Here is a 27,372-nt window from a genome sequence, read left to right as displayed (position 1 = left end):
GACCAAGGGGCCTCTCTTCCCAATGATGGCTGACTAGGCCATCTTCTGCTACATATGCAGCTAGAGACACGAGCTCAGGGGGTGCTGGTTAATTCATATTGTTGTTCCACCTACAGGGTTGCAGTCCCCTTCAGCTCCTTGGGTACTTTCTCTAGCTCCTCCACTGGGGGCCCTGTGCTCTATCCAATAGCTGACTGTGAGCATCCACTTCTGTGTTTCAGGCAGGAGATTCTTATGTTGACTGTGTCATTGTCTTCTGCATGGCCCTGCATAAGTCACCAGCAATATTTCCTTCATCTCTCAGTCTCTTGGTTCTACACTATGATGTGCAGCTGAGATGATGATGATGATGATGATGATGATGTACGTGGGGCTACAGGCTACTAAGGAGAATAGAGCCAGTGTCGGATCTAATCCTCCTTTCTGGCTGTGGGATCTGGGGTGCCCAGATCTTCTTACCAACTTTCCTCAGAGCTCCTCAATTTCCTGTCTCTGTGACTGGGCCTCTGATGCTGTTTAACTTACGGAAGAGGGTTTACTCTGTAGAAGAGTCATGATTTAAATATATATATATATATATATATATATATATATATATATATATATATATATATATATCAGGCAGTGCTTATTACTAAAACCTCAGAGATGGGCAAATTCTAGGTTTGCTTACACCAAGCTCATATATCAGCTTCCCATGCACTATTAGCATATTCTAGACCTATATTCCCAAAGCCTGCCATTTCTGGCTCTGTGGAAATAATTTTCCCTGAGATCTTTTACTCCCAAAAGGGAGGGTAAGGGTGAGAACTTTGTTCCTGGCCTTGTTACTTGGATTGTTATATCTGTATAGTCAACAAGGATGACTGGTGACTTTGGCATGCGTCTGGCTTAGCAGTTGGTTCTAATGTCTGTACTGCCAAGGAGGGTCTGTGTTCCATCGTACAGTTTCAGAGACATGCTGTGCTGTTGTGAAGGCCTGACAACCTTTCTGCCACCTTCCAATTAATTGTTAATAATGAAACAGATGTCTGTACCTCTTGTCCCTGTAGAACACAGAGACAGTAGCCTTCTCGTGAAATAACAAGATGGGACTGCATCCTGATGCCCTCTGTGCTGCTGGTCCATCTAGCAAGAAGACACCACTAAGATGGTTAGACTAGAATGTATTGTCTTGGTCCAATTCTACACCCCAGCCATACTCAGCATCATTAGAGTGGGGCCAGGGCTCACATTGCAAGCACCGATGGTGAAGAGTAGGACTAGCTGCCCCAGAAAAGACAAAAGCGAGATGGAATTAGGCCACCTTTAAAGATGGTTGTCACGGTAGGCAATGATTTGGTCTTGTCTTACAAGACATGGCTAGAATTGACTGTAGTTCAACTTAAAGACAGGCTTTTTAATTTGTGCTATATTTAACTGCCACATACTACTTAGGAAAGCGCAGTTCCCTGTTTTGGGGAGCAAGGACACATGAGTTGATTGACAGCATGGCAATATGTTGTCATTGAATTGAGAAGCAGGGCCCACAGAGAAAAATGTAGACTTGATGATGTCTGACATCTCTCACATATCTGTGACCTTCTGCATGAATGCAAGCAGAGAGCCACAGTACCCAGGGCTTTGGTAGCATGAGCTGGATGAAGCAAGAACGGTATTTAAATGTTGAAGAAATGAGATCACTGAGCAGTGTGAAACACCCGTCCCGCAAGTGTCTATTGAAGGTCAGTTAATGCTGGACCGCTGCTTCCTTTTTATAGAGTCAAGTGCATAGGATGAATTTTGTTAAGAAACAGTTTTTAATTATATTTGTTTTGTTTGGCGTGCGCATGCACAAACGCACGCACAAATGTGCAGTCAGGGTCAGGTGACAAATTTGTAGGAGAGGTCACTTCTCTGTCCATCATGTGGGTCCTAAGGGTGAAATTCAGACTTTTGAGCACTCTCACTAAGGATCCATGTCTCAAGCTCCATGAATTTGGATTTTCTGTTTTATTTGGTTTTGCAGAAATCGTTGAGTGGGGCATGGTGGTATATGTTTATAATCCCAGCACTTAGGAGACATGAGACAGAAAGATGTTAGGTTCTCCACGTGAGCTACATCCCCTTCTTAAAGGGGAGGAAAGGTCATCCCCTTCTTAAAGGGTGGCTGAGCAGAAAGCATCTCTCCTAACAGCTGACTCTGTTGGTTCCGCTTTAGCTCCTCTCCGCCTGTGTCAAGGGACGGTCCTTTCAAATCCGCCTCTCTTGCAGACCTAGACTGCAATCGTGACACCTAGCAGTCAGTTTGGTTCCCTTGCCCCGTTTCACGTGTTTGTAGAGAATAACACTGCAGCACGGTGGAGGAGATGGAGACTCCTTAACTTGAAAGACTGCAAAGCCAGTACAAGGAAGACAGCAGGTAAACCCCTGGGAGCTGGCTAACTGCTCACTCGGGGCACAGCTTTGATCCCAGCACCCAGGAGGCTGAGGCAGCGGAGAGTGAGTTTCAGGCCAGTCAGGGCTACATAGCGAGACTCTGTCTCAAAATAAATAATAACAATAACAATAATTTAAGCATATAGCATGTATATGCAGGTGTTTGTCCGTGTCTGTGTCCCCAAAGCAGCACAAATGACTTAACTCAATTTCAGTTTTCCTTACAGTTAGGGTAATTCCTTGGCTGAGTGAGAGGGATGCACTGCCATATACAGGTTCTCTATCAACTTTTGCTCTGCCTGTATTATCATTGCCCTCCTAAGCCACCGTTTCCCATTAAAACAACAACTCTGCAGTGCACAGTTTCCTGCGTATCTGTGGGTGTGAAACAAAGACGCCCCTTCTGTGCCTCTACCTTGTCTCCCCTTTCACATATCACAGTCACACCGGGGGAAAGAAAGCCTCTAGTACCCGGGACTGTTTCTCAAGCCTGCCTGCAGCTGCTCCTAGAGTTAGTGCCAGCACAAACACGTGAGCCTACTTCATATCTCGAGGGCTATGAAGAGAAAGTACACAGAATAGCCTTCCTGGGAACAGTTAACGAGGTGGCTGGTACGAGCCACAGATCGAGCCTTATTTGCAGAGGACTTATTTGCAAGGAAATTGATACCCGTGTTATCGATCTGGGTGTCAGTCCTGCCAACGCTTCATTGTCGAGCCAGCATTTGAGAGCCCAATGAGAAATGTGTGCTCAAACAACGTGAGTTAAACAGCTTGGCAATTTGGACTTTTGCCTGGCGAGTTGAGCCATGTGGGATTCTCCAGCTTTCACGTTTCTTCTAAGGTGTTGCTCAGAGCCGGCTCTGCTCGCTGTCCAAGACAAGCAGGGTACAATCCCAGCCCAGAGCAAAAGCGCTGCCAGCAGCCTTCTCAACAGTGGAGTTTCCCCAAAGATAAGAGAGCAGACTGGGGCTCAGGGATTGAGGTTTTGACCTGAACGTTTATTGCTACTTAGCTCCCCATAAGTTTTTACTTCGGAGAGTTCTTGAAGATAACCTCTTAGGGTAAGTGAGGCTTGCAATCCTGGGGAAGAGATACATTATTACAACACTCTCTTCCAGAAACTGAACTGTTGGCTAGGCCATAGATCTCTGTGCTAGCTTTCTCCTTGATGTGTTGTTACCTGAAATCTGTGCTGTTCTAACGCAAGCCTCAGCTGCAGTAAGGGATCCCAGGGAATTCAAGATAGGCTAGCAAAGGAAGAGCATGCAAGCACTGACTCAGTAAGTTAGGGCTGTGCATGAAGCTCTGGCTTCCTCTGTTGGGTCATTCAGTAGCATTTCCTAAATGGGTATGGAATGAACAGTTTCCAGAGCAGGCCATCCATTGCGAGATTTATCACATTCTAACTATATCCCAAGAAGCATATTAAAAGTTATAATCACCCTCCTGATGATCTCTGAGTTTCAAGAGAACCTGGAATAGAGATATCAGTGTAAGGAGGGTTTGGGCTGCTCAGTGCTAAACCAAGTGCATTGGCAGAGCTATTAGTACTTAATGCCCTAGTTCCTGAGTGTGTGTGGGGGGAGTCCCTGGGGTAGGGGTGCAGAGGGACTTATGTGTCCTGGAGAGGACGACGAGAGAAGTGGTGTCCTAGTCTCTGTGGACTGCTTTAGAAACGAAGTCCTCTAAAGGGAGTGACTTTACTCATATGAGCAACAGAAATGTGGTTCTTCCAGTTCTGAGAAGACGCAGGCAGGTTCCATATCTGGAAATGCCCCCTCCTGTTGACATCTCTCTGTTTGCGTGGTGTACACATATATATGTTCGTGCATGCATTCGTGTGTGTGTGTGTGTGTGTGTGTGTGTGTGTGTGTGTGTGAGCGTGGGCGAGCCCATGCCACAGGAGGCTCGGGGAGCACAGAGGGTAGCCTGGAGTGTCAGTCCTCACCATCCACTCTGTCTGAAAGTTTCTAGTTGCTTGCTAAAGCATGCACCAGAGAGCTCGTGGGGATTCCCCTGTCTCTGCCTTCCGTCTCATAGAACACTAGGGTACAGACCCTTGCTGCCTCCCCCATCTTCACATGGGTTCTGGGGATCTGAACTCGGGTCCCCCATGCTTGTGTAGCTGGCCCTTCACCCACTGAACCACCGCCACCCCCAAATGACTTATATGTGGTATCTTCTTGTGTATCCTCATGTGCTGAGCGCTCTGTTGTAAGGGCACCAATCCCGTTCATGGGGACTGAGTCAAAGACCCACCTGGTAATACCTTGGGGGTTAAAATTTCCACTCATGGGGGACACACACATTCAAGCCATTGCCAGCAAAAGGCAAGCATCAGACAGCTGCCACTGCCTGAGCTAATGGACATACACACTGCAGGCCCTTTGTTGTGACCGGATTTCTCTATGGCCCTGTAACCATACCCATGAAGGGCAGTGTGTGCATATATCAGCGTCTGTTTCTGCTGTGGTGAGTGGTCAGGAGCTGGAACGAGGAGAGGAGGAGCTACCAGACCTTATATTCCCTCATCTTCCTGGTGTCAAAACCTGGCTTCCCCCAAGTGTCTTTCTTACCAAATGGAGCCGTGCCTCTTTTTTGCACTTCTCACTGAAGTGGTAGGAGGATCCACTAGTCATTTCCGTTTGGGGAATCAACCTTGCTTCATGACACCTGCAGGCCCAGGGTCTGGCCTATCTTCCCTGCAGATCTGACACCTTGAGGACTGGCAAGTGTCTAGGTTCCAACACTTGCCATCAGAGATGCAGGAAATTGATCCATGGCAGACAGCTAATCAGTAATTTACCATGGGGAATGAACCTTTCCAATAAGCAACGCATTTGTTCTTCCGAATCTTCTGCCCAAGTACCCGTCCGTGTGCGTAGGGATCAGAATCAGCGGCCGTCACAGCATCCCCATTTCCGCAGTGTCAGACTTGCTGCCTCTCACCTTGCTTCTCTCTCTTCGCTGCTGACCTTCTATCTGGAATGAATACATAACGTGGACTTCTTCACACCAGGCGCCTTACAATAAAGCAAGGGGAAACGTTCAGAAAGCCTTCCAGCCTGCAGCTGAGCTTGTCACGAAACGTACATCAGTGAGATCTCATTGGTGTCTCTTCAGAGACTTGCCTGAGTCAGACCTTTCTGCCGAGAGTGCAAGCTGGACACTGACAGGAAAAAAATCTCGAGTTTTCTGGACGGGAGAGAGGGGCTCGGTGATTAAGTGTGTACACTGTGTTTGCAGAGGACCTGAGTTCAGTTCCCAGCAACCACACTTGGTGGCACACAACTACCTGTACACCAGCTTCAGGGAAATCCAATGTCCTCCCCCCCCCCCCCGCTGGCCCCTGAGGACACCTGCACTCCCATGCACATACCCATATACATGCACACATATGCATAATTAAAGACAAATCTTTTAAAAATATGTCCTGCCATCTTTGACCACAGTTTTTAAAAAGAAAAAAAAATCTCGAGGGTCAGGGGTAGGCAGTGCTAACCTAGCCTCCACAGGGGCCCTGGACTCAGTCTCCGACACCTCATAAGAAAAGAAATTTAGGGACTTTACTTTCCATTAAATAAAAGTCAAAACGAAAGTGCTATCCTGGTAAGGCCTTGTGCATGTGGCTAATTTAATGTCCTCTTGTCTAGGCCAGTGAAAGGCGCGTCCATCTCGTCGTGTCCCGCCAAGTTCGACAGTCCAGCCCAGACATCTTTCAAGAAGCTGGCTGGCTGAGCAATGGGCAGCAGTCCCCAGGCCCAGGGGAGAGGAACACTGTTTCCAAGGTGAGGCCCAGCCAGGCATGTCGGCAGCTCCTGTGAGGAGCTGCTTCTTGGGAAAGCTGTTTACTTGAATGTGTCTAAGGGCTATCTCTGGACTTTGTCGTTTCAAGACACACTGCTCATGAAACTAAAAGGCCAAAGTCCCGTCTTCATATTTGGAAGGTGACAGGTGTCTCCCATCCAAGCAGGCGTGAGGAGAGGATGGAAGGTGACAGGTGTCTCCCATCCAAGCAGGCGTGAGGAGGAAGGCGCTGGGCAGTGTTAAATCCCAGCTTGCAAGCCTTCTAAGGGACCTGCTTTCTAGTGTAAGCCAAATGCATGTCATACTTCTTTACCAGGAATCCTTCTACATAAGGACTGTTTTCCATTTGCTTTCAGAGGTGACAAGTGCTTTGCTTGATTTCTGGTTTTTGAGTTTCCCAACCTGCCTGGAAATTAGGATTCCCTTGCTATGCCCCACCCCCTGCTATTTTTAATGTTTGTGTTTGCACAAAAGACTAGGAAGACACTTGTCATACTTGAAGCCCATGGAAAATTAGGGGAGCGGGGACTTAGACAAGCCAGGAGCACATGTCTTGTCTTACGGCATTCAAATCCAGAAATTAAAGAAAGATATATTAAGTTATTCATTTATTTTGTAGGTCTAGGTGTGTATGCATGTAGACACACATATGCTATGGTGTATGTGTAGAGGTCAGAGGATAACTTGAGGCAATTGGCTCTCTCCTCCCTCCCACCATATTGGTCCCAGGGCTTAAACTAAGATCAGCAGGCTTGGTAGCAAGCTCTTTTGCCTACTGAGCCATCTCAGAGGCCCCAGGAGATTCAGCCCAGTTTGTTCTTGTCTGTGGCTTCTATTAGATGCCAGTCTATACTTCATTTAGATGGTGTCTAAGCAACACATTGTCCAATGCAGATCAAGAGTCCTCTGACCTTGGTTTTGCTTTCTGTCATGGTGATGAACAGCTTCCAGTAGCCTCTTTCCTTGATAGTGCAGGCCATTGTGGCACTTGTTACTAAAAACAAACAGGGCTAGAACGGGGCTCAGTGGTTGAGGACACTTGGTCCTCTTGCAAAAGACCCCATCCAGTTGTTCCCAGCACCCACAAGGCAGCTGACAACTCTCTATGGCTCTACTTCCAGGGCATCTGATGCCTTCTTCTGTGTCTGAGGGCACTGCTCACGCCTGGCGGTGCACATACCTGTAGTAGGCAAAATATCCATGCACAGAGAGAAATAAATCAATGTGTAAAAACAACCAAAAGCCCTTATATGCAGCCTTTTTCTGAAACAGAGATGATGGAATGAATGAATATATTTTTCTTTCCATATCAGGCCATAGGTTGAGTTTTTAAAGTAATGTTCACAGAAAACATCTCTGCTTTATAATCAGGAGCCCAAGAGCACCTTTATTCAAAAATTCTAGCTGGTTACATTCTAGATAAATCCTTAAGTTTCATGTTTATGTATGGGAAGCAATCTAGATAGACCAAGTCTACCCTGGTAAGTAGTTTTATGGATAGGGACTTCCTGGTGCCTTCTTCCCAATAAATACTGTTAGTGTTTTAAAGTTATCTGACAGTATTCATTAATGTCAAACTACATGTGAGATTTTTTTTTTTAAATCTTACCTGAAGCTTGTATCTAACCAGCTGAATTAAGTAGAATGTGTTATATTTTCATTCATTAGACATATAAATGACCTATACCACAGAGAGGCTTTATTTATTTAAATAAAGAGGCCGTCTGTCTGTCTGTCTGTCTGTCTGTCTCTCTCTCTCTCATGCTTTCTCTCCCACTGGTGGGGAAGGGAGAAGGCCAACAGGGACTCAGGACAAGTGCAGTCCTGGTGCTCAGCCACTTGGTTCAGCTGCTTGGAATGCACCAAAAATGGGAAAGATGTATAAAATAGGCCAAATTTTTGCATCTGTGTATAGTTTGCGTGCACGTGCCTATGTGTATTTACAAACACGTGGATGCATGCGCATGTGTGAGCGTGTGCATTCAGAAGCCAGAGCATGGCACCAGGTATCTTTATTAGTTGCTCTCTACCCTATTTACTGAGATTGCTTTGCACCTAAGCTGAGCTTGCATAATTGATGAGTCTTAACTCGCCATCTCTCTCCGTGGATCCCTGAACTCTGGATTACACATGAGCCACCATGTTATATGGTTGGCTTTTCTATGGGTGCTACAAAATCTGAACAGTGGTCCTCAGACCTGTGCAGGAAACACTACAGCCAACAAGCCATCACCCGAGGTCCATTATGTAAGAAAAAATTTAAACCTAGAAAAGCTTGCTGGGCTGGCAAAATTGCTCAGTGGGTAAAGCCCACCAGAATGGGTTTGATCCCTGGGACCCACACAGTGGAGTAAGAGAGCCAGCTTCTGTAAGTTGTCCTCTGACCTCCACATGTATGTGCTAGCATGTGCCCCTCAAACTTCTACACATTCCATTAATCGATATGATTTTAAATATGAAAGACGTACTGATATCCATGAACAGTTAGTGTTCTGAGAAGTTGGCCTACTGTTGTCAGAAATGGCTGACTCCCTTGAGAGATTCGGAATCCAGTCCAAATTTATACGATCCAGATTTCTACCATGGTCCCCAGGCTGTTGCCTTCTGTACGTTTAGTATTCCGTTCTACAATGTAAACTTCTCGGAGTCAACCCTTGGAATTTGCGAGGCTGTATTTGTGATGCTGGATGGAATTTGAGATGCTGTAACTCTCTTGATGCAAATGGGAGAACGTGCACAAGCGCGGAGAGGCCTTGTGAGCGCATGCGCCATGTTCTTTGTGTCTTTGCCTTCAGTCCGCAGCCACTTGTCATGAGAAGGTTGTGAGTGTCCGGAAAGACCCCAGCGAATCTCTCGGCATGACCGTCGGAGGGGGAGCATCCCACAGGGAATGGGACTTGCCCATCTATGTCATCAGTGTCGAACCCGGAGGAGTCATAAGCAGAGACGGGAGAATAAAAACAGGTACAAACTCAAAAGAGAGTGAAGGCGCGGGGGTGGCAGAGCCTGGGGCGGAGCTAGCAGCTCGCTGCTGAGTTTGCTAGCTGCTCTCCCAGAGTCAAGGAGAGCATGTCAGAGGGAACTAGCCGTGACTGCTGTGTCCCTTTGAGCAGGATGAGTGTAGCTGTAGTCTAGGCTCACCCCTCTTAGTGCACGGGAGTAGGCGTGAGGCAGCTTTGCTAGGGAAGCTAGAGCCCCTGGACTTTCCGGGCTGAGCAGACAGCCTCTACACCCATGAGCAAGGTGCCTCTAAAGCACAATTTCGTTCCACGCAATCTAACAGCCCTATGGATTCTATGGATTGTACCATTTGGTGGGCCAAATGGGGGGTGAATTTATTGAGAGATCTTGATTCAGTGGTATAATTAAATATCACTAGTGGGACTTTACTCATAGGTGAGAAATGGACCTCTCTTAGCCACTCATGTTCTGGGCTCCTCTACATAAAGGAAAGTACCCAGTTTACCTTGCAAGTACATGTACTCAAGAACACTGTTCAAGCACATGAAAAGGTCACCTAGGGAAAGGGACAGTTGTGCTTTTGAAGGGTTCAGATTTAAGACAGAAAAAAGTTTCTCAAATACATACACTTGAGTGTGGCACAGTATAGGATTTAGGCAGACAATCAAAGGTGGTTTTTTTTCCTTTTTCTTTTTTCTTTTTTTTAAATCAGCAATCATTTGAGGATACCCCTTGTCATTTTCCTCCTGACTACAATTATTCTGTGTGAAAAAAGATGATGTATAAGAGGCAAGACAAAAACAAACAACAACAATAACAACAAACCCAGGGATAGTTCAAAGACTAGCCATTAAGGGTAGGGAGATCCATCTTAAATTCTCCTGCTGCACAAGCACCGGTGGTGAAGAATGAGCTCTGACAAGAAGTGACGTAACGAGATGCCTTGTAGCATGTCACATATTGGAGCTGTTTTGCACAGAGTAGGTGCTTAGCTAATGTGACACACAGAGAGGTCTTGACTAGAAATGGTAACTGTGAAAGCTCAGGTTCAGGGCCATTCTTTGTCTGCCCTGGGCTCCTGTGCCAGATGCTAACTCCCGCTTCCGTCCCTGTTTGTACATAGCAGGCTCTATGCGGGCACTGGAGCCTTATGTCAACTGCTCTCATTGTGTGCTCAAGAAACTAGGAAACTGAAAGAGTGAAATTGCAGCTTGTCTTTGGTTAAGTAGTAAAGGAAGCTATTTAAGTAAGGCAACAAGTGACCGTTGCTAGGCCATTGTCAGAGATTCCCAACAAGTCATTCCCACATGCTCTACCATCTGCTAAAGGGGACCCAGTCTAGTGTCTCTGTGAGCTGAAGAACCATGCCTCTCCTCACCCTGCCCCTGTGCCCGGTCAGCCTCTGTCCTGTCACACGGGACAGAATCCCATTTGCACTCAGTGAGGTTGCTTTTGCTTCTCTGGCCTCAGGTGACATTTTATTGAATGTGAATGGGATTGAGCTCACAGAGGTCAGCCGGACAGAGGCCGTTGCCATACTGAAGAGCACCCCCTCCTCAGTGGTACTCAAAGCTTTGGAAGTCAAGGAACAGGAGGCCCAGGAAGACTGCAGCCCAGCAGCCCTGGACTCTAACCACAACGTGACCCCGCCTGGTGACTGGTCCCCATCCTGGGTCATGTGGCTGGAATTACCACAGTGAGTCCCAATTCAACACCCCGATGGATTCTATTTCTTAATCCACTTTCACTGTCTTGGGCCGATTCATGGGCACTAGCATCTTGCTAAGACCCAGTCTTCTCTGTGGGACTAGTGGAAATAACTGTCTTCTGCTGGCAAATGAAAGTCCCTATAGAAATCGTAGGGTGGAGGTGGAAGTCCAGACAGAGAAACTCGTAGGTGTTCTTCAAGTGTTTACAGTTACCGGATGGTTCATGTAGCAGGGGGTTCAGCTGACTGACAGCATTCAGCCTGTGTTTCCACACTCATGAGCCGAGTTGCATCTGCTCACACCAAGTTCTATCTTTGCATGGGTCTGAGTGGGAGCTGCAGACCGGCTAAGGCCCTACTCTGAGGCTTCCAGAAGCTCTGACTATACGCACAGCAGCACAGCAGAGCACTGTGGCTTCAGGGAGTTAAGTGCCTCCTGGCTGGGAATGCGTCTCAGAACATCGCTTTTCAGTGACTCTTCTGGAAAGTTCTTTAGGAAGCAACTGGGTTGCCATTTGTCTGAGGTATAACAGGAGATCTCCACAAAATGCCTCTGAACATGAACTATTTAAAGGAGAGATAAATTTGATGTTTGCTTCCTTGGACCAGAGCAAAATCTACTGGCCCTTACTTAGATTGTTGTCTGCAAGTGTGCAGCTTAAATGTTCAAAACAGGTGTCACCAGCAGTAGATCCAGCAGGACAGGCAAAATGATGGAGGCAAGGTATTTATTTGGTTTTAAAACGTTTTCTTGAAGGTAGAGATTGTTCTTATTTATTTAGTAGCCTCAAATACAAACTGGCCTGGATTCCCTTTGGGTGTGTCCACTAGTTGATAACATTACTTTCTACATCAATAGACCTTTAAAAGACCTTAGAAAATGAAACACTGAGCATTGAGGCCATTTATAGCTGTTATAGCCAAACAGGAGACTGTTACATTGAGTAAATCTCCTTTAAATGAAATTTTGGAACTATGATCCCAAGTCTGTTTATAGCTTTTGTTTGAAAGCTCCCCGTTAGACTCTCAGTGTTCCTTTGTGTGAGACAGAAAGCATTGAGCCGTGGTTCTTCGCTTCTCCTGCGCGCCACCCGGAGTTGACAGCAATTCTCTGCTCTTGTTGAGAAAGAGTGAAAGGACACGAGATGGCAGGGGCTTCCAGATCCTCAGAGCCTTCCCTATCCTGCCTGCCTGCAGTGTTTAATGACTTGGCGAGCAGGTCAGAGGTACCAGAGCAGAGGGAGTGCAAGTGGCTCTCCTTCCCTGAGCCTTCGGCCCACTCAGAAGTACCTAGCATTACCCAGGCCCTGAGCATGTGTCCAGCGAAAGGCTATGTCAGAGGGTGATTGCTTCTGCAAAACGCTGGTGAGCTTGGACATACAGGGTATGGGGCTTTGGCCACCACTCACTCTGCCGCTGTAGTATAAAGGCGGCCATGGACCGCCCATGAGCGAAAGCTCGCAGGCTTGGCTGTAGTTCGAGGCACAAGCCTAGATATCAGTGTACTCACTCAAACACAACAGTGGCCTGTGAGCTCTTAGGCTCCAAGGCTTCTTGAAAATTAAACCCAAGAATTGGCTTGGGGCATCATGACAGTCGGTGCACCACCTGTGTCCGCTTCTGGCTGGTGGCCAGTTAGGTGGATATCACACTATAGTGTCACGTTTTGTTCTTTTAGGGGTGGCACCTGGGATGGTCAGGGTCAAGCTGGGTGAAGACAAAGCTATCTCATTCCCTTCCCCTCCATATTTGGCCTGTCCCTTTTATACCCAATGTTCAGAAGAGCTGCCCAGTCCTTTCAGCTCTCTGGGGTCCCCAGATGTGTGCCTGGACAGCTGCTCTTGGACATTTTCTTGATTCTTTCGGTTCTGTTTGCTTGCTTGCCTTGTTCTCCTCAGCTGCCTCCCTCCCCATCTCTCGGTCGAATGGCTGCTCCTCTGTGACCACTTTCATTCCCGAGGGCTTTTCCTCTTCCGATTGCGTTCTGTACGATGCTCTTTCCTCATGTATTGTCTTTGATTTTCCTTTTTCCTTCTTTCCTCTCTTGACCCTCCACTTCTTTTGAGACATGGCCTTGGTATGCAGCCCAAGCTGCCGTCAAACTTTCAGCAATGCTCCTGTCTCTGCCTTCCAGGTATCGGGACTATAGGCATGTGGGACCATGCCTGGCATCATCTTTGAAATCCTGTTTGCACCGAGCTCTTGATCTTTACACAGAGCAATTGCGGCATGGGTATTTTAAGTCATAGTGATATGACTAATTGTCAATTTCATTTTCCATACAGGCATATCATTTGTGTAACAATTTTCTAGTGAATGCCTTTCCTTATTTCTTTCCTGGTACCTCTCCTGACCTGCTTTCTTGTGTAACATTATTAACTCTGTTGGTTCAAATATCTTTTAGTGGGATACTTTTTTTTTTTTCTTTCTCCCGGGCAGTGTCTCCTGAAGACTGATAAGAGAAAGGGTCAGAGCCATATTCCAGGTTTAGGGTTTCTGAGTTCTCCTAAACTGAGGTCAGCTGAGCAGGTCACTCATACTGGGGCTCCTCTTTCTCATGTGGGTATCTGCTTGGGTTCTCACTCCTTTGCACATCTGAACCTGGGGAAACCTGCCTGCCCACTTCTAGTGTGGTTAGTGCGGGCTACAGGGTCCTTTCTGCTGAATTTTCCCTGTTGCTCTTCGACCTTTGCCAGCTCTCACTCATACATGGTAACTCTTAATTTTGCTTAAGATGATAGACTCTGGATTTCTGCTTCCAGGTTTCCTAGTTGGTTTGATAGTGAATTTAATATACAAAGGGAACCGTGCCTTCTTCAGTCTGCCAGATGACACCTGAATACAACTACACTGGCACTTTTCAGGTCTCAGTTCTGTCCTGGCCTCATCTCGGTGGTACAGTTTCAGCTCCTATGGGGTGGGGGTGGGGGTGGGGGTGGGGGTGGGGATGGGGGGTGGGCATGTACACACAGATTGCATCCTGAGTGCTCCAAGCCCTTACCAGCACAGCAGCATTATCTTACATGTATGGCTCCAGCCACTGGAGGGAAGTGATGCAGTCAGAGATTCCAAAATTAAATTCTACCTGAATTGTTAGATTTATAATGCATGCCCAGAAATGTCTAAATTACAAGTACATTTCACCTTTCACTCGACAAAGCATGAGAAAGGATACTTTCCCTAATATACAGTCTTGCCAGTTACTAAAGTCCTCCCCAGCCCAGTGAAGATGCATGTGTCAGCAACAGGCCTAGAATCAAGAGACCGTGGCACTATATATGGAGATGCAATGCAACGGAGCAGAAAGCTAAGCGAAGAGGGTAGCCTTAGTATGCCACACTGGCATTTCCTGTGTGGAACCAAATAACCAGGAGTAAGAGTAGGTGATAAAGATTCAAATAAAAGTGTGTTAGTCGTCGTGTGCTCCTTGGTAGCACCGCATGCCGGGGGGGACCCCTGTAGCAGCTCCAGACTTTCTGCCAGCTATACCAATTATCAACTGCCATTCAGCAGAGAACACTCATGACAGTTGACTTTGTTGGCTCTCAGGGCCCACATTCCGCATCTGGAAGTTCTTCAAAGCATCTGGACTAGCGTGATGGAAATATGCACTAACTCAGTTCTCTCCTTGCCTAAGAATTTAACCCTTTCCTCTCCCGAAGCACCTGACATACTTTAATCGAGATTGTTAATATTAAAGGGGGAGGAAACAGACTTCAGTATTTTCTTTTGCTAGCTAGAGTTTGATACTTAGGTCATGAGCTAAGTCCATTGTGTCGATATATCGAAGCCATGCAGTGTACGGGCAGCTATGAAGCCACTAATGTTTATGAGCCCAGAGTAAGACCAGAATGTCTTCTGAGAGCTTCACATGCTCTCCGTGACTCAGAAGGAGACTAAGGTTCAGTGCTGTCAGATGACATGCTCACGCTGCATGGCTGAGCTGCAAGCTAAGCCTGCCATTCCTGACCGAGTCTATGATGTCAATCACGATGCATTAGTGAGTTGGAAGTACCCCTAAGAGACTGCTAAGCCTATATTTAGCTTTAGCTGATTTATGTCTTTTTTTGTTTGTTTGTTTTCTACCATAAGATGAGTTCTGGAGGAGTTCATATAACAGAATCTTGTACCAGGATAGAAAAGACACCTTCCACTGCTGCTTGCCACTTAAGTCTGTACTTTCTTGTCATTTCTCCTATCTCTTTCCCTGTGTGATTGAAAAGTCCCATCCATCAAAAACCAAATGGCCACATCATTTCAAGAGCAAAGTTATTTTTAAAAACGTCTCAAACACTTGCCCCCAAGCCTACCTATATTTAATATGTAAAATGATGCATTTTAATGTTTACTGTAACAATGGGTAGACCCTTCCAAAAAAAACCCCTAGCATTTCAGAAGGTCTGGAACTGCTGTTGAGCAGACCTTTACTGATGAAACAATGAATCCCTTATGTACTAAGAAAAGCCTTTTATTGACTTCAGAATCTAGAGGGCAAGATATCCTGATAAAAGAATCTATTATTATGAACTATAAAAGTCCTGAAAGGTGACCACAGAATGCTCTGCAGACCGTTTACTTAGAGCCCCATTTGAGCAATTTTTTTTTTTTTTTTATTCCACCTGGATTGGATGAGCTCTCTGCCTACATGGTTAAGCATCAACTAAGAGAGACACTTTGTTCATGAGCTGACTAGCAACACGGTGGCAGAGTGCTGCAGAGAACAATGAACACAGGTGCCCTAACCCAGGAGTTAGCCACAGGAAGAGGCTGTCTACATTCTACCCAGAGTTTAAAATTAGTGGTAACGTTTACAAGTAAGTTAGGACAAAAGCTGAACTATCCAAACAGACAGGGCTAACAAAATTAAGATGACCTTTTGTAAAAGGACTGAAACTGGTTATGTGATCAACTTTTTTTTCAACATAAGCCTAATCTATTGTTTTCCAAATCCGGCCATTGTTTTTCTTCTATACATACATTAATATACAGATGTGGTGTTTTAGATTTGTGATTCCAATATAAAAACAATGATGAGAATACTTTAGACTTAATTTGACCTGTTGTCCTTTTTTAAGTATAAAGTATTAAGTATAAAGTATAAGTATTAAGTATCCAAAATTATTAAATTCTCCATGGCTAAGATAGTACAATAATCTTAAGTATGAAGAATTAATTCACGGTCTCTGCTGCTTCCACGCCACAGGTTATTATTCAGTCCAGTCAGAGACATAGACTGGACACTGTCTTGGCTAATAGACACAGTTTACATTCTAATGTCAAACTTCTGTTTTGGCTTCTTGTTTAAGAAGCAATGCTAACCCTAACCCTTGCCTTAGTAAACCTGACTTAAACCTAGGCAATGTTGCAATGCTTTGTTGAGTAAATAGGCATATGAGGAAGAATAGAGGAAATTAAAAAAAAAAATTAATTTGTGTCTTGCCTACATATAGGTATGTATACCACATATATACCTGGTACCTGTGGAGGTCAAAAAAGGGTGTATGGATTCCCTAGAACTGTAGTTACAGTCAATTATAAACCATCATTTGGGTGCTGGGAACTGAACCCCGGTCTTTTGGAAAAACACTTAAGTATGCTTCATGGCTGAGCAACCATTCTAGCTCCAAACCTTAGTTTCTTGAGCAGCTCAAGGCTTCATATTCTTAATTTGCTCACTTGAGTTAAATTTCCCTGTGAGCCTAACCAGAATCCCACTGGAAAAATGACCAAAGCCCTTGCCATTCCTTACACCATGCCAAATCTTTCTCAATTAGATGTAGATTAAAAGGATGAGCTCGGAGGAGGAAAAGCTCACAGTCACATCCTGAGGGGAAAGTCACTTAACTCTGAAAGGTCACTCATCTGAACCAGCTGCCAGGTTTCCCAGTGATGAAGTAATGCAAGGGGAAAAAGATGGCCATCAGTCCCAACGAACCAGTCTGAGGCCGGCAGAGCGTAACATAAGGAGGTTTTGCTGCCAGAACAAAAGGGTAGGAACATGTGGCCCTTCCTGAAGGCAGCTATAGGAAGACAAGGATTTGGCCTATCACTGACATTCTCCAAGTTCAAGAGCACAGTACATACTGAAACATCTAAAAGTGGTTTCATCTAAGCCAATGCCTTTTTCATGATGAAGAGTAAATAGATACACTTGTTAATTTGATATTAAGTTGACTAGTTTCATAATTTTAGATAGTTGTGTTTACAGCTGGTCAACATAAAAAAATAATTGGTCAAATAGGGCCCACAGAAATACTTACTGAAAAAGAAAAAAACAAAACAAAAAACAACCAACCACCCCACAAAACACCCGCCCCCCCAAAAAAAACCCCAATGATACAAAGATGGAGAAGCATTCTGTTTCAGAGACTGCTCTAAATACCTAGTTATATTTATATACCTAGAAAAGTGGATCATACCCCTGGGCAGGAATTATTTAATTACTTCTTTCATTTTAATGAAAGAAAATCTTGTACATGATGTATGGGTATGTCAATGCCTCTAAAATAAAAAAAAAAAAAAAATGGGCTTGTTTTATTTCAAATGAAAGGGACAGTATGGAAAAGGTTATTAGGATTCTCTAGAGGAACTTAGAATTTATATATATTCAGCATGTCCAACAATGGCTGTCTACCAATGAAAGGTCCAAGAATCCAGTAGAGCAAGAGCCAGCAGGCAGGCAGAGAGCAAGCTTCCTTCCTCGAGTCCTTATCGAGGCTGCCAGCAGCCTGGCCCAGATTCAAGGTAGATCTTCCTAACTCCACCCAAGATCTGGACTAAAAGTGGGTCTTCCCACTTCAAATGATAAGGAAAAAGAAATCCCTCATAGGAGAGCCCAGCCACTTGAGTTTTAGTTAATTCCAGATGCAATAAAGTTGCAACCAAGAATAGCCATCCCAGTTGTTAAATGACGAGAAGGGTCAGCAGTCAGTGTAATGACCAAACTTCACTGCTTAACATTTCACAAGATCATTTTTATTGATTATCAAAAAGCAACTGATTATTTTAAGGTACAGTCTATAAACAAAACATCTTCATTTCTACCAACATAAAAACACTATCTTCCAGTCAAAAGCAGCTCCTAGACCATAGATACACATGTGCATCTTCAAAGATCCCTTGATCCTAGAGCCACCCCCATCTTCCGACACACTGTCTGCTGTAATGCAGCTGTTTACACTTAGGTTTGACAGCCCAGACTATCCTAGCTGAAGGTGGTGCTGGTTCTCAGGCCAGCTGGGCTCCTCCCTTCCCTCTGTACTCTGCTGCAGCTATGCCATGTTATTTTCCTACAACTACTACCCCACTGTTTTGGCCCAGTTTCCATTCACTTTGTCTACAGTCTTCTCTAAATTTGTGTGAGTATAAACTAGTATTTTCCAAGGGCCAATAGAAAGTCTACAACTTAATGAAGTTCATTAGCATAAGTTAAAATTATTGTCCTTGCAATTAATCGCTAATTCTGAGAATGTTTGTCTTCTTTACAAATTATAGGAGACCCCAAGTATATAAAATTATATCTCCTCAATATGTTCCACTGTCGAGACATACCCAACTTTTGGCTCATGCATTATTTTGTCCTTAGCGAAAAAAATGTGGCCATCTTTCTCAGCAGACACGAATAGAACATAATACTAAGTCCTTTTGTTGAAAGGGTATTCAGCTATGGAAGAGAGATCAAATACAAAAGCTGACTGAAAGCATAAAAAGTTGCTGTCACCTGAGAGGGACATATGCAGTATTTTTTCATTTTAAAAGTGTTCCCCCCCCAAAAATGAATGAGAAGTCACAACTAAAAACTCATTTAAATCCTCAATTACATAGACACTAATTACATTCTATTTCAGGTACTTATCTAACTGTAAAGATGTGATACTACGAAGGAACACAGCTGGAAGTCTGGGCTTCTGCATTGTGGGAGGTTATGAAGAATACAGTGGGAACAAACCTTTCTTTATCAAGTCCATTGTCGAAGGAACACCCGCATACAATGATGGAAGAATCAGGTAATGATTACTTAGCAAAAAATAATATTCAAGTATTTTTGTTTTCTACATGTAAAAACTTGGCCCCACTTGAAAGAAAAAGCATAGGTTAAACTTTCCTGAAGAGTGAGAAATTAAAACATGAGTGTACTAGTTAGGTAGTAAGAAACCCAAAATTATAACCGGCCTTGGTCCCACCTCCCAAGTTCCTATATACTACTATACCTTCTAATGCAAGCCGAGTAGAGCTTGAAGAATTGATATGAAGAGGGAATATCAGATCAGGATTAAAATGGACAAATATGGCAGACCCTAGGACCACCCAAGTCCCTTTGAGGAGCTTCAACCATGAAGTGGTTCTGATCTCAGTGCTGTGTTCTTTTTAGATGTGGTGACATTCTTCTCGCTGTCAACGGTAGAAGTACATCGGGTATGATACACGCTTGCTTGGCCAGGATGCTCAAGGAACTTAAAGGGAGAATTACTCTGACCATTGCTTCTTGGCCTGGTACTTTTTTATAAAATCAATGATGGATCTTAGAAAAACCACAGATAGGCTAGGTAAAATTGTATTTATCTTGTCAATTTTTATATTTGAAGAATATATTGTAAAAAATGCCAGAAAAGTATGGTATTATGAAAACAAGTTACACCTCAGAGACTGTTCTCAAAAATAAAAACTAGTGATAATTTTTATTTGGTGTGGAGGATTTCTTATTACTCCAAATCTTTTAAGCTTATATATTTTTAATTCAATAAAAAGCCCATAAAGACTTAACATGGTTTGTATGCCACACTTAATTCAAGTCAATTACAAATGTGGAAATGTGGTTTAAGTAGAGTTGAAGACAGAGCACATTGTGGGTATTTAAGTTTAATGGCGGAGGATTTAAATGAGAAATGAATATCTTCTAAGTGAGAACAGTCCTCTTACTGGTGGCTCTAACTACCTCATCTTTTACACACTACGCTCCTAGCCCCAACACTGCTCTGCAATGCCACTTGGGGTTAGTCCAGAGTTTAACCTGTGCTCTGGTTTTAATAAGAAATGACTGATCTAACACTCCTGTCACTGAGTTTATTTTTATTCTTAATATGGAAACGGAATAAAAAATAACCCACGTTCCATGCTACCGCTGACCCTTGGAAAACATACTAACAGCAGCCAGAGCACCTTGACCTTGCTCAGACAGATGGCCATGGAGTGGTCTGATGCTCTGCCAGTCAAGGTCATGTGCCTGCTGGGAAGCCACAAGTTACATCACAGGGGCCACCCTAGGAATTTAGATATACAAACAGTTCACTATGGACTCAGATTCAGAACACGGAAAACCTCCTATCAAAAACTCTGATATCAAGACTGTGTCTAAGCACTGTCCCAGAAGTAAGCTGAAGCCTGGCTTCACGTCAAGAGGGGAAGGGGGTCTGCAGCGGCGCCTCTTCTGCAACAGTATCCCACTAACCAGAAAGCTAGCCAGGACGAGGCCTTGGCCTTCCCCATCCAGCGAACACATGGCCAGCCTTAGCTCTAAATCCCCTGCTGACTTCATTCACATTACTTTCTTAGATATAAAGTCACTTCTGTCTTTTATTCTTTAAATATTACAAGACAAAGATTTTTAACTTAACACAAAAAAAAAAATGCACACTTTTATTTTGGAAAAGAAAAAGTTAAGGTTTCATTCTAACAGAACAAGATTACAGGTATATTTCTTAAACATTATCCAGAAAACTAAGGAGATTTTGAGCATCTATTTCTGGGACCAACGTACAGAAGAGGTGGAGCCTACTCTGCAGGGGCGGCTTCCGTGCTCTCCTGTTCCGGGACCGGCTCGCTGCCAGCCTCTTTTCCTTCTTTGCTTCTTTTAGACTTTTTGTGCTTGTGTCTTCTGTGACTGTCCCCTTCTTCACTTTCATGGCGACGTCTACTATTACTGCAGAAAAAGGAATTGTGTTTTAACAATGGAGACAATCTGGTCTAATCAATTAATGTAAGCCTGGATTTCAGATAAACTTGTTTTCTGATTTTGGGGACTTATTCTGCATGAGATTTTACACATAGATTACATTTGAGGTTATTTCACCCATACCATCCCAGATTTCCAGTACCCATTACTTTGTTCTTAAAGACTTTATGTAAGTCTTTTTCTAAAACTCTTTACAACTGGGTGAATTTTCCAAAACAATGGCTATTAATTAAAATTGATTCTAAGGGCTGGAGAGATGGCTCAGCGGTTAAGAGCACTAGCTGCTCTTCCAGAGGTTCTGAGTTCAATTCCCAGCAACCACATGGTGGCTCACAACCATCTGTAATGGGATCTGACGCTCTCATCTGATGTGTCTGAAGACAGCTACAGTGTACTCACAATACATAAAATAAATCTTTTAAAAAAATTGATTCTAATTTATTTTAAAACCGCAGGCCCCAATTTGTTTTCCTTAAGCCAAACAGCATTTTAATGTTTTATCATAAAGACTGGGTCATATACCCAAATTCCCCTCTATCAAACAGATAATGTAAAGCAAACAAAAAAACCACCCAAACATCTCATTTTTATCCCATGCTAATTTTGTCTGGAAGGTATTCAAAGAAATGCAACCTTGCTAGATTTAAAAACTGTTTTTGACACTCCTGGGAAGGAGCTGCACCAGGCTGTTCTTGGTCTTTCCCTTAGGAACAGTCTACAGGTAGCTATTTGGAGCCGGGTCACTACTAAAGAACAAACCTGCGAGAGGACTTGTGTCTTGTTTCCTCCTTCTCTCTGTGACGTCGTTCTCTGTGCCGCTCTTCTTTCTCCCGACTAGCTCTATGGCGCTCATAGCCTCTCTCTGCATACTCCCTGTATCTGTATCGCTCTTCATCGCTGCAATGGAAGTACAAATGCTGACACTAGGACTATAATTTAGCTGACTGAAAAGGAAGAGCTCCTAAGGTCCAACAAAAGCCAGCACAGTAACCTGGATTTGCTGGACCAAGTCGGAGATCAGTGACACATCTAACTTAAGAAGGCAGTGCACTAAAATAATGGCATCCTGTTTTATCTGTTTTAATGACAGAGGTTATGTTACATTTTATTTCTGGGGGTGGGGGGGGGAAGAGACCTGTAGTTGATTTAAATTTTAATCAACAGATATTTCTTTTTGCTCTTGTTTTTATAATTACACACATATATATATTATATATCTCAGATATATGGGGAAAAATCTTAACTGCAAAGCATTGACCATGAAGTAAAGATTCCAAGAATATATGGCTCACAGTGGCTTCTACAGTAGAAGGCAGACAAAAGAGATTAATAAATTTTTTTTGAAGTGTTTGCTTTTTACCAGCAGAAATAGTACAACTTGCACCACGTGCAGAAGAATAAACATGAAGGAAAGAGAGCCATCGACACCTGTACCCACACAGACCATACAACCTGTGTATCTCAGCTACCTTGCCCGCACCCATCTCTGTCCCTATACTGTGTACATTAATGATGACACGTGGTTAAAAACTTAAAATGCATGCATACAAATTACGGCTTATTTTCTGGGGATGATACACATGTACTACCATGCCTGGCTTTTCCCTTTTTTGTACCTGACACAAAATTCAAGATTTTAAAACCCAGTGACAATTCTGTTATTTAAAATAAACATCTTTTAGAATACTGTTAAAAGCTTTAGTTTTAAAAAATAATCAGGAATTTGTATGCAGCAACAAGATGCTCAAGAAGCTGCCTGGGAATAACAGGCACAGGGAAAGCATAGGCTGTATGTAGAGAAGAACAGACCAGCCTGAGACCCCCTAGCAAAGGGAGTGGTCAGTAATGACATTTACAGTGCCAGAACACACTGATGCCCAAGTAATAACTGGGACATACTAAGACTGTAAAATGTTTTATAAAAACATGTTTACGCGCATGCGCGCGCGCGCACACCCACACCCACACCCACACCCACACACACACACACACACGAGTACAGCCATGCCATTGACAGGCAGTGCAGAGTAGCAGTGTGCACATGCATGTGCAGTGTGACCTAAGCCTGAGCCCCAGGAATGCTGAACTTCACTCCTTTAAACCTCAAGGCTTCTCATATGTAACTGACAATCTTTTTCAAGGTTTTCTTGAGACCAACAGGAATCCTTATAAAGTGCTTAGTGTGAGAGTGAGCAGTCAGTGAGTGGAATTCTTGCTCTGAAAGGATATCAGTGGGGAAGGTACTTGCTGCCAGGCCTGGCACCTAAGTTTGAACCTCAGTCTCCATATTGTAGGAGGATGGAATTGACTCCTGCGAGTTGTCCTCTGAGCTCTCAGGGGCTCTAGGGGATGAGCATGTGCACACAGCACATTATAAAGACATGGAATTCTTCAAGGAATTTAGTGCTTACATTTTCAAAAGCAGACTATTTCCTATAAAGGTTTCTGGGCCTCTAATAATTCTCTCCAAGGTAAAAACAAAAAACAAAACACACACACACACACACACACACACACACACACACACACTATAGTGACAAATGAATATTACAATTAAGTCCATCAACAAATGAGGTTTTCTTTGTAATGACTCCAACTAAGCTTGCATAAAATACTGAAGGCCAGTTACTTCACAACTCATCATGTGTAGCCTCCCCTTTTCCCTAGAGCCAATTCTTGGTGCCCTTGAATGCTGTAGGCAGTCACATGAGCAACAGACTGTTGGGGAGTCGGCCCTTCATGAAAACATCAGCCGCGCCCCATCCCTTCTGATACACAGGATAGTGCAAAGGTTGCTCCAGGCCTGGAACTCATTAAAGCACATTTTCTAACATCCTATAACAGTCAGTCTTCTTTCTGGCCCTCAATTAAACTGCCTTAAAAACAGATGTTAAAACTGCTCTCTAATTTTCAAAACAGTGACCCTGTAATTTGTAATGCAACACATACTATGTATGTTTTGCTTTTAGACTATTTTTGTCAGTCTTTAGAAACAGCTTTTACTTCCCATGAGTATTTCCAAGTACAATTTTCCTAGGACAAGTCAGAACACAGAATTCCTCTACCTTTTGCTTTTCTGGCCTCAAGCTTTTTCTTAAATTTAAGTAATGCCTTAAAACTCAGCAACCTGAAAATGAACACATGGTTTAACCACTAACATTTTCCAATTCAGCAGAAAGTCAGCAGCCCCTGTGAGTGCGTGCGTGCATACGGTGATGAAGAAATCTTCTTCCAATGCATTTCTGCACTAAGATCCTTGACTGTGACACATACATTATAGACAATATGGTACTTCAAAGGTACATTTCAAGCACATTAGAAACTAGACAATTTTCTGAAAAAACTCCTGCCCTTGAACATAAGCAGAACTGTGTGTGTCGGTGACTGTGGCTGGCACTGTACGTCCCACTTACATGTACATGCCATATTGTCATTTACCTATTTGATCAATAAAATTGTATTAAATACCTACTATGTGTCAAGTCATGAGAAAACAGGGTGGGAGAAAAGGTGTTTTCACCATCTTTTCCAGTTCTTTGTCACACACTCTTTGACTGAGTCAGCTTAACAGTTCTATGAATTTAATGTGTAAAGACAATGTATGAATATTTATGTATTTTAGGATACAGCACTATTTCTGGCTTAGAACAGGACTCAAAATGTCATTCACATGAATGAAACATTAAAAACAATAAATGGGACACTCAGTAAATTAGTATTTTCAACTCACAATACATAAAGTGGCAATTTTATTTGAAAACAATATATATTAGGAATGTATATGAATTACCAACTAATTAAACTTATCTAACACAGGTTCGAGACTACCATGAGAGCGCATGGCTCTGCCAGTACTCGATTCTCCATGTGGCCTAACCATAAGCAATCATTGAGAAATCTTGTTTAGGTGACAAGACAGAAACCTGTGAAGGGATATAAAGTTCCTTTAAGGGCCAAGTGAACAACATGTTGTGAAAATTGCTGCTTACAGTACTTGGAATCTTTAAGAACAAAATGAGTATTTCAAAATGGCTTTCCTAACCACACCTTGAATACTCCTTTCCCAAGTGAACTGGAATTTATCTCCTCCCATCAAATAAAACGAAGTAAAAATGAAGTGCACTCAAGGCCCTGCACACCCAACAAACCTGTTGAAAACACTTGGAGTGGGGCTGTGGTCGCGCTCCCGCTCCCGCTCCCGGGTGCGCTCCCTTTCTCTGTCCCGGTCCCGCTCTCGCTCTCTGTCTCGGTCTCTCTCCCGGTCTCGGTCTCGGTCTTTTTCTCTCCGTGCATAATAGTCCCACTGTTTGGTGGTGTCCACAAGGCTAGGCCATGAGGGAGCAGAACTGGTGAGGTGGGGAAAGGCGACTAAAGGAAAAAGCACATTAAAGGCACAGGTTATGGGATTCAGAATTTTACTCTACTTACTTTCCAATATCAAAAACAGAAACAAGATGACACTGTTCATTCCCTAGCACCCATAGGGCAGCTTACAACTGTCTGTAATTCCAGTTCCAGGGGAATCAGATGACAGCTTCTGGTATCCATGGGTACTGCATACACACACATGGTGCATAGATATACATGTAAGCAAAGCACGCGCGTGTGTGTGTGCGTGTGTGTGTGTGTGTGTGTGTGATCTTTTATAAATCCATATTCTGAGTACATGACTACATGATATAAAACACCTGGGAAAAGGATTTGAGAGGAATGGCTTCATGGAGATGAAGGGGTTCCGAGCACTGACTACTATTCCAGAGGACCCAAGTTTGTTTCCCAACACCCACAGGGCAGCTCACAACCATCTTAACTCCAGTTCCAGGGGATCTGACTACTCTTCTGTTTTCTATGGGCACCAAGGATGCTTGTGGTTGACATACAGGCAAAACACCCATGCTCAAAAAAGTAAAATAAATTTTAAATATTTCTTTAAACAGAGAAACTGTGCCTATCTATATGAAACTTTGGGTTACAGGGAACATGCTCTTCAGGAGGACTGTGGGTCACAAATTTCTTCTTCTTTGACTCATTTCTGTCCTGCCATCAGGTGAATGGTGTGGCTTCGTTATACAACACCACCACACTAGGCTTAAGAGTTATGGGCTGTCTAAGTTATGGGTGTGAACCTTTAATCTGTGAGCCAAATAATGATTTAAAAAAAACTTGTCTCCAAATATTCTTGAAAACCTTATTTTTAACTAGGTCTCACTTCATAAGCAGTCTTCAGATCATATTCAGAGAAGATATTATTTTATGTTGCTCAGGGGTACAAGGATGAATTATAAAATCTAAAATAAATAAAACGAAGGTAAAAACAGAATAGCAAAGAAGTTCTGTCTGTTGTCTTTATTGTAAAGTTTCATTTGGCTAAGATTAGGAGAATCCCTTCCTCTCCTTTCCTAATTTTTACAATTAGCTTTTAATTAAAGGCTTGTCCCTGGGAGGAAAGTTGGGAGCTATACAGACAGTAAGTGGGAGATTCCTGCTCCCTAACAGTACAAACAAACATCTGCTACTGAGAAAGAGTTGAGTTCTTAATTATCCATTTAAAAAAATTCTCCAAGGCTGGTCAGTACTATCAGGTATGACTTTCTGGCATGGGCTAGTCACTGTCTCACCTGCACCGAAGCAAACACATGGGACAGAGTGACAGAAACTCCCGATGCCATCAAAAAGGTAAAACCCAAACAGATGAACTCAATGCTTAGGGAATGCTTACATATCATAGGTACTGTGCTAAACTTCAATCTAGCTTCAGTTTACATGAGGAAAATATTCTAATTCATCCAAGGTTACCTAATATCCAAGCACAGGCAACCACAGAGCTCATGATTCAACAATAACTTTGTATTGCTACAGGGTTACAAAAGAGGGAGGGATCTTGTACCCTGCTGGAGATGGTAGATTGTGAAAATGGTGGCTAACACTGGGGCACTTGGAAAAGAGGAGGACAGGTACCCTGAGGTAAACCCACAGCCTTAGGGGAATGTTTGACTTTCAGTCTAATGACTAATAAGCATGGCACCAGGACAGATTCTACCACAGAAATGCCTTCTAAGTCCATAAATATTTCTTCCACCTTCAATGGAGAGAGACCAGTCATGCTACTCTGAAACACATGAATGATGATGAGGTAAAGGCATCGGAGAAGCCAGGTATTTAAGAAAAGCTCTCTACCCGTTCCCATATGCCACAAGCAGGAAGTCAAGTCCACAAAGGCTCAGGTACATCTCTTGCTTTCTTTACTAAGAAGAATGGAAATTGGTCACAGGAGATCATTAGCCTGGAGACCTACCACTAGGTCTTTTCGTTATTATTGGCTTTACTTCATTATCCTTTCAGCAGTGGGGACTGAACCCAGGCCCTCACCCATATGCTCATATGTTCTATCATGGAACCACAGCCTGAGCCATTAATCCACTTAATTAGTCAGAACCAATGAGTTTAACTAGAATTTCTTTCTTTCTTTTTCTCTTTCTTTCTTTCTCTCTCTCTCTCTCTCTCTCTCTCTCTCTCTCTCTCT

At 43.6% G+C, this 27,372-nt stretch overlaps 2 protein-coding genes across 9 annotated transcripts in view; one reads left to right on the top strand and one right to left on the bottom strand.

Moving 5' to 3' along the window:
* Lnx1 (ligand of numb-protein X 1) overlaps positions 1 to 19,578 on the top strand; it is a 110,649-nt gene extending 91,071 nt beyond the window's left edge. For 2 of the 3 annotated variants that reach the window (XM_021211348.1, XM_021211350.2), the window contains 5 exons: positions 6,075 to 6,209; positions 9,024 to 9,192; positions 10,660 to 10,885; positions 18,745 to 18,903; positions 19,269 to 19,578. In XM_021211348.1, the coding sequence (XP_021067007.1) occupies positions 6,075 to 6,209; positions 9,024 to 9,192; positions 10,660 to 10,885; positions 18,745 to 18,903; positions 19,269 to 19,404 (825 nt within the window). In that variant the 3' untranslated portion in view covers positions 19,405 to 19,578. The remainder of the gene's footprint in view (positions 1 to 6,074; positions 6,210 to 9,023; positions 9,193 to 10,659; positions 10,886 to 18,744; positions 18,904 to 19,268) is intronic. The other variant, XM_029545011.1, reaches the window with a different exon arrangement.
* Fip1l1 (factor interacting with PAPOLA and CPSF1) overlaps positions 19,558 to 27,372 on the bottom strand; it is a 63,895-nt gene continuing 56,080 nt past the window's right edge. For 2 of the 6 annotated variants that reach the window (XM_021211357.2, XM_021211358.2), the window contains 3 exons: positions 24,998 to 25,217; positions 21,609 to 21,746; positions 19,558 to 20,816 (listed from right to left, as the gene is read on the bottom strand). In XM_021211357.2, coding sequence (XP_021067016.1) covers positions 20,669 to 20,816; positions 21,609 to 21,746; positions 24,998 to 25,217 — 506 coding nt within the window. In that variant the 3' untranslated portion in view covers positions 19,558 to 20,668. The remainder of the gene's footprint in view (positions 20,817 to 21,608; positions 21,747 to 24,997; positions 25,218 to 27,372) is intronic. The other 4 variants (XM_029545012.1, XM_029545013.1, XM_021211359.1 and 1 more) reach the window with 2 other exon arrangements.

This window comes from Mus pahari, chromosome 13 (genome assembly GCF_900095145.1).
Source record: "Mus pahari chromosome 13, PAHARI_EIJ_v1.1, whole genome shotgun sequence".
In the NCBI taxonomy this organism is placed as follows: Eukaryota; Metazoa; Chordata; class Mammalia; order Rodentia; family Muridae; genus Mus; species Mus pahari.
This window is presented reverse-complemented; position numbering and strand designations above follow the sequence as displayed.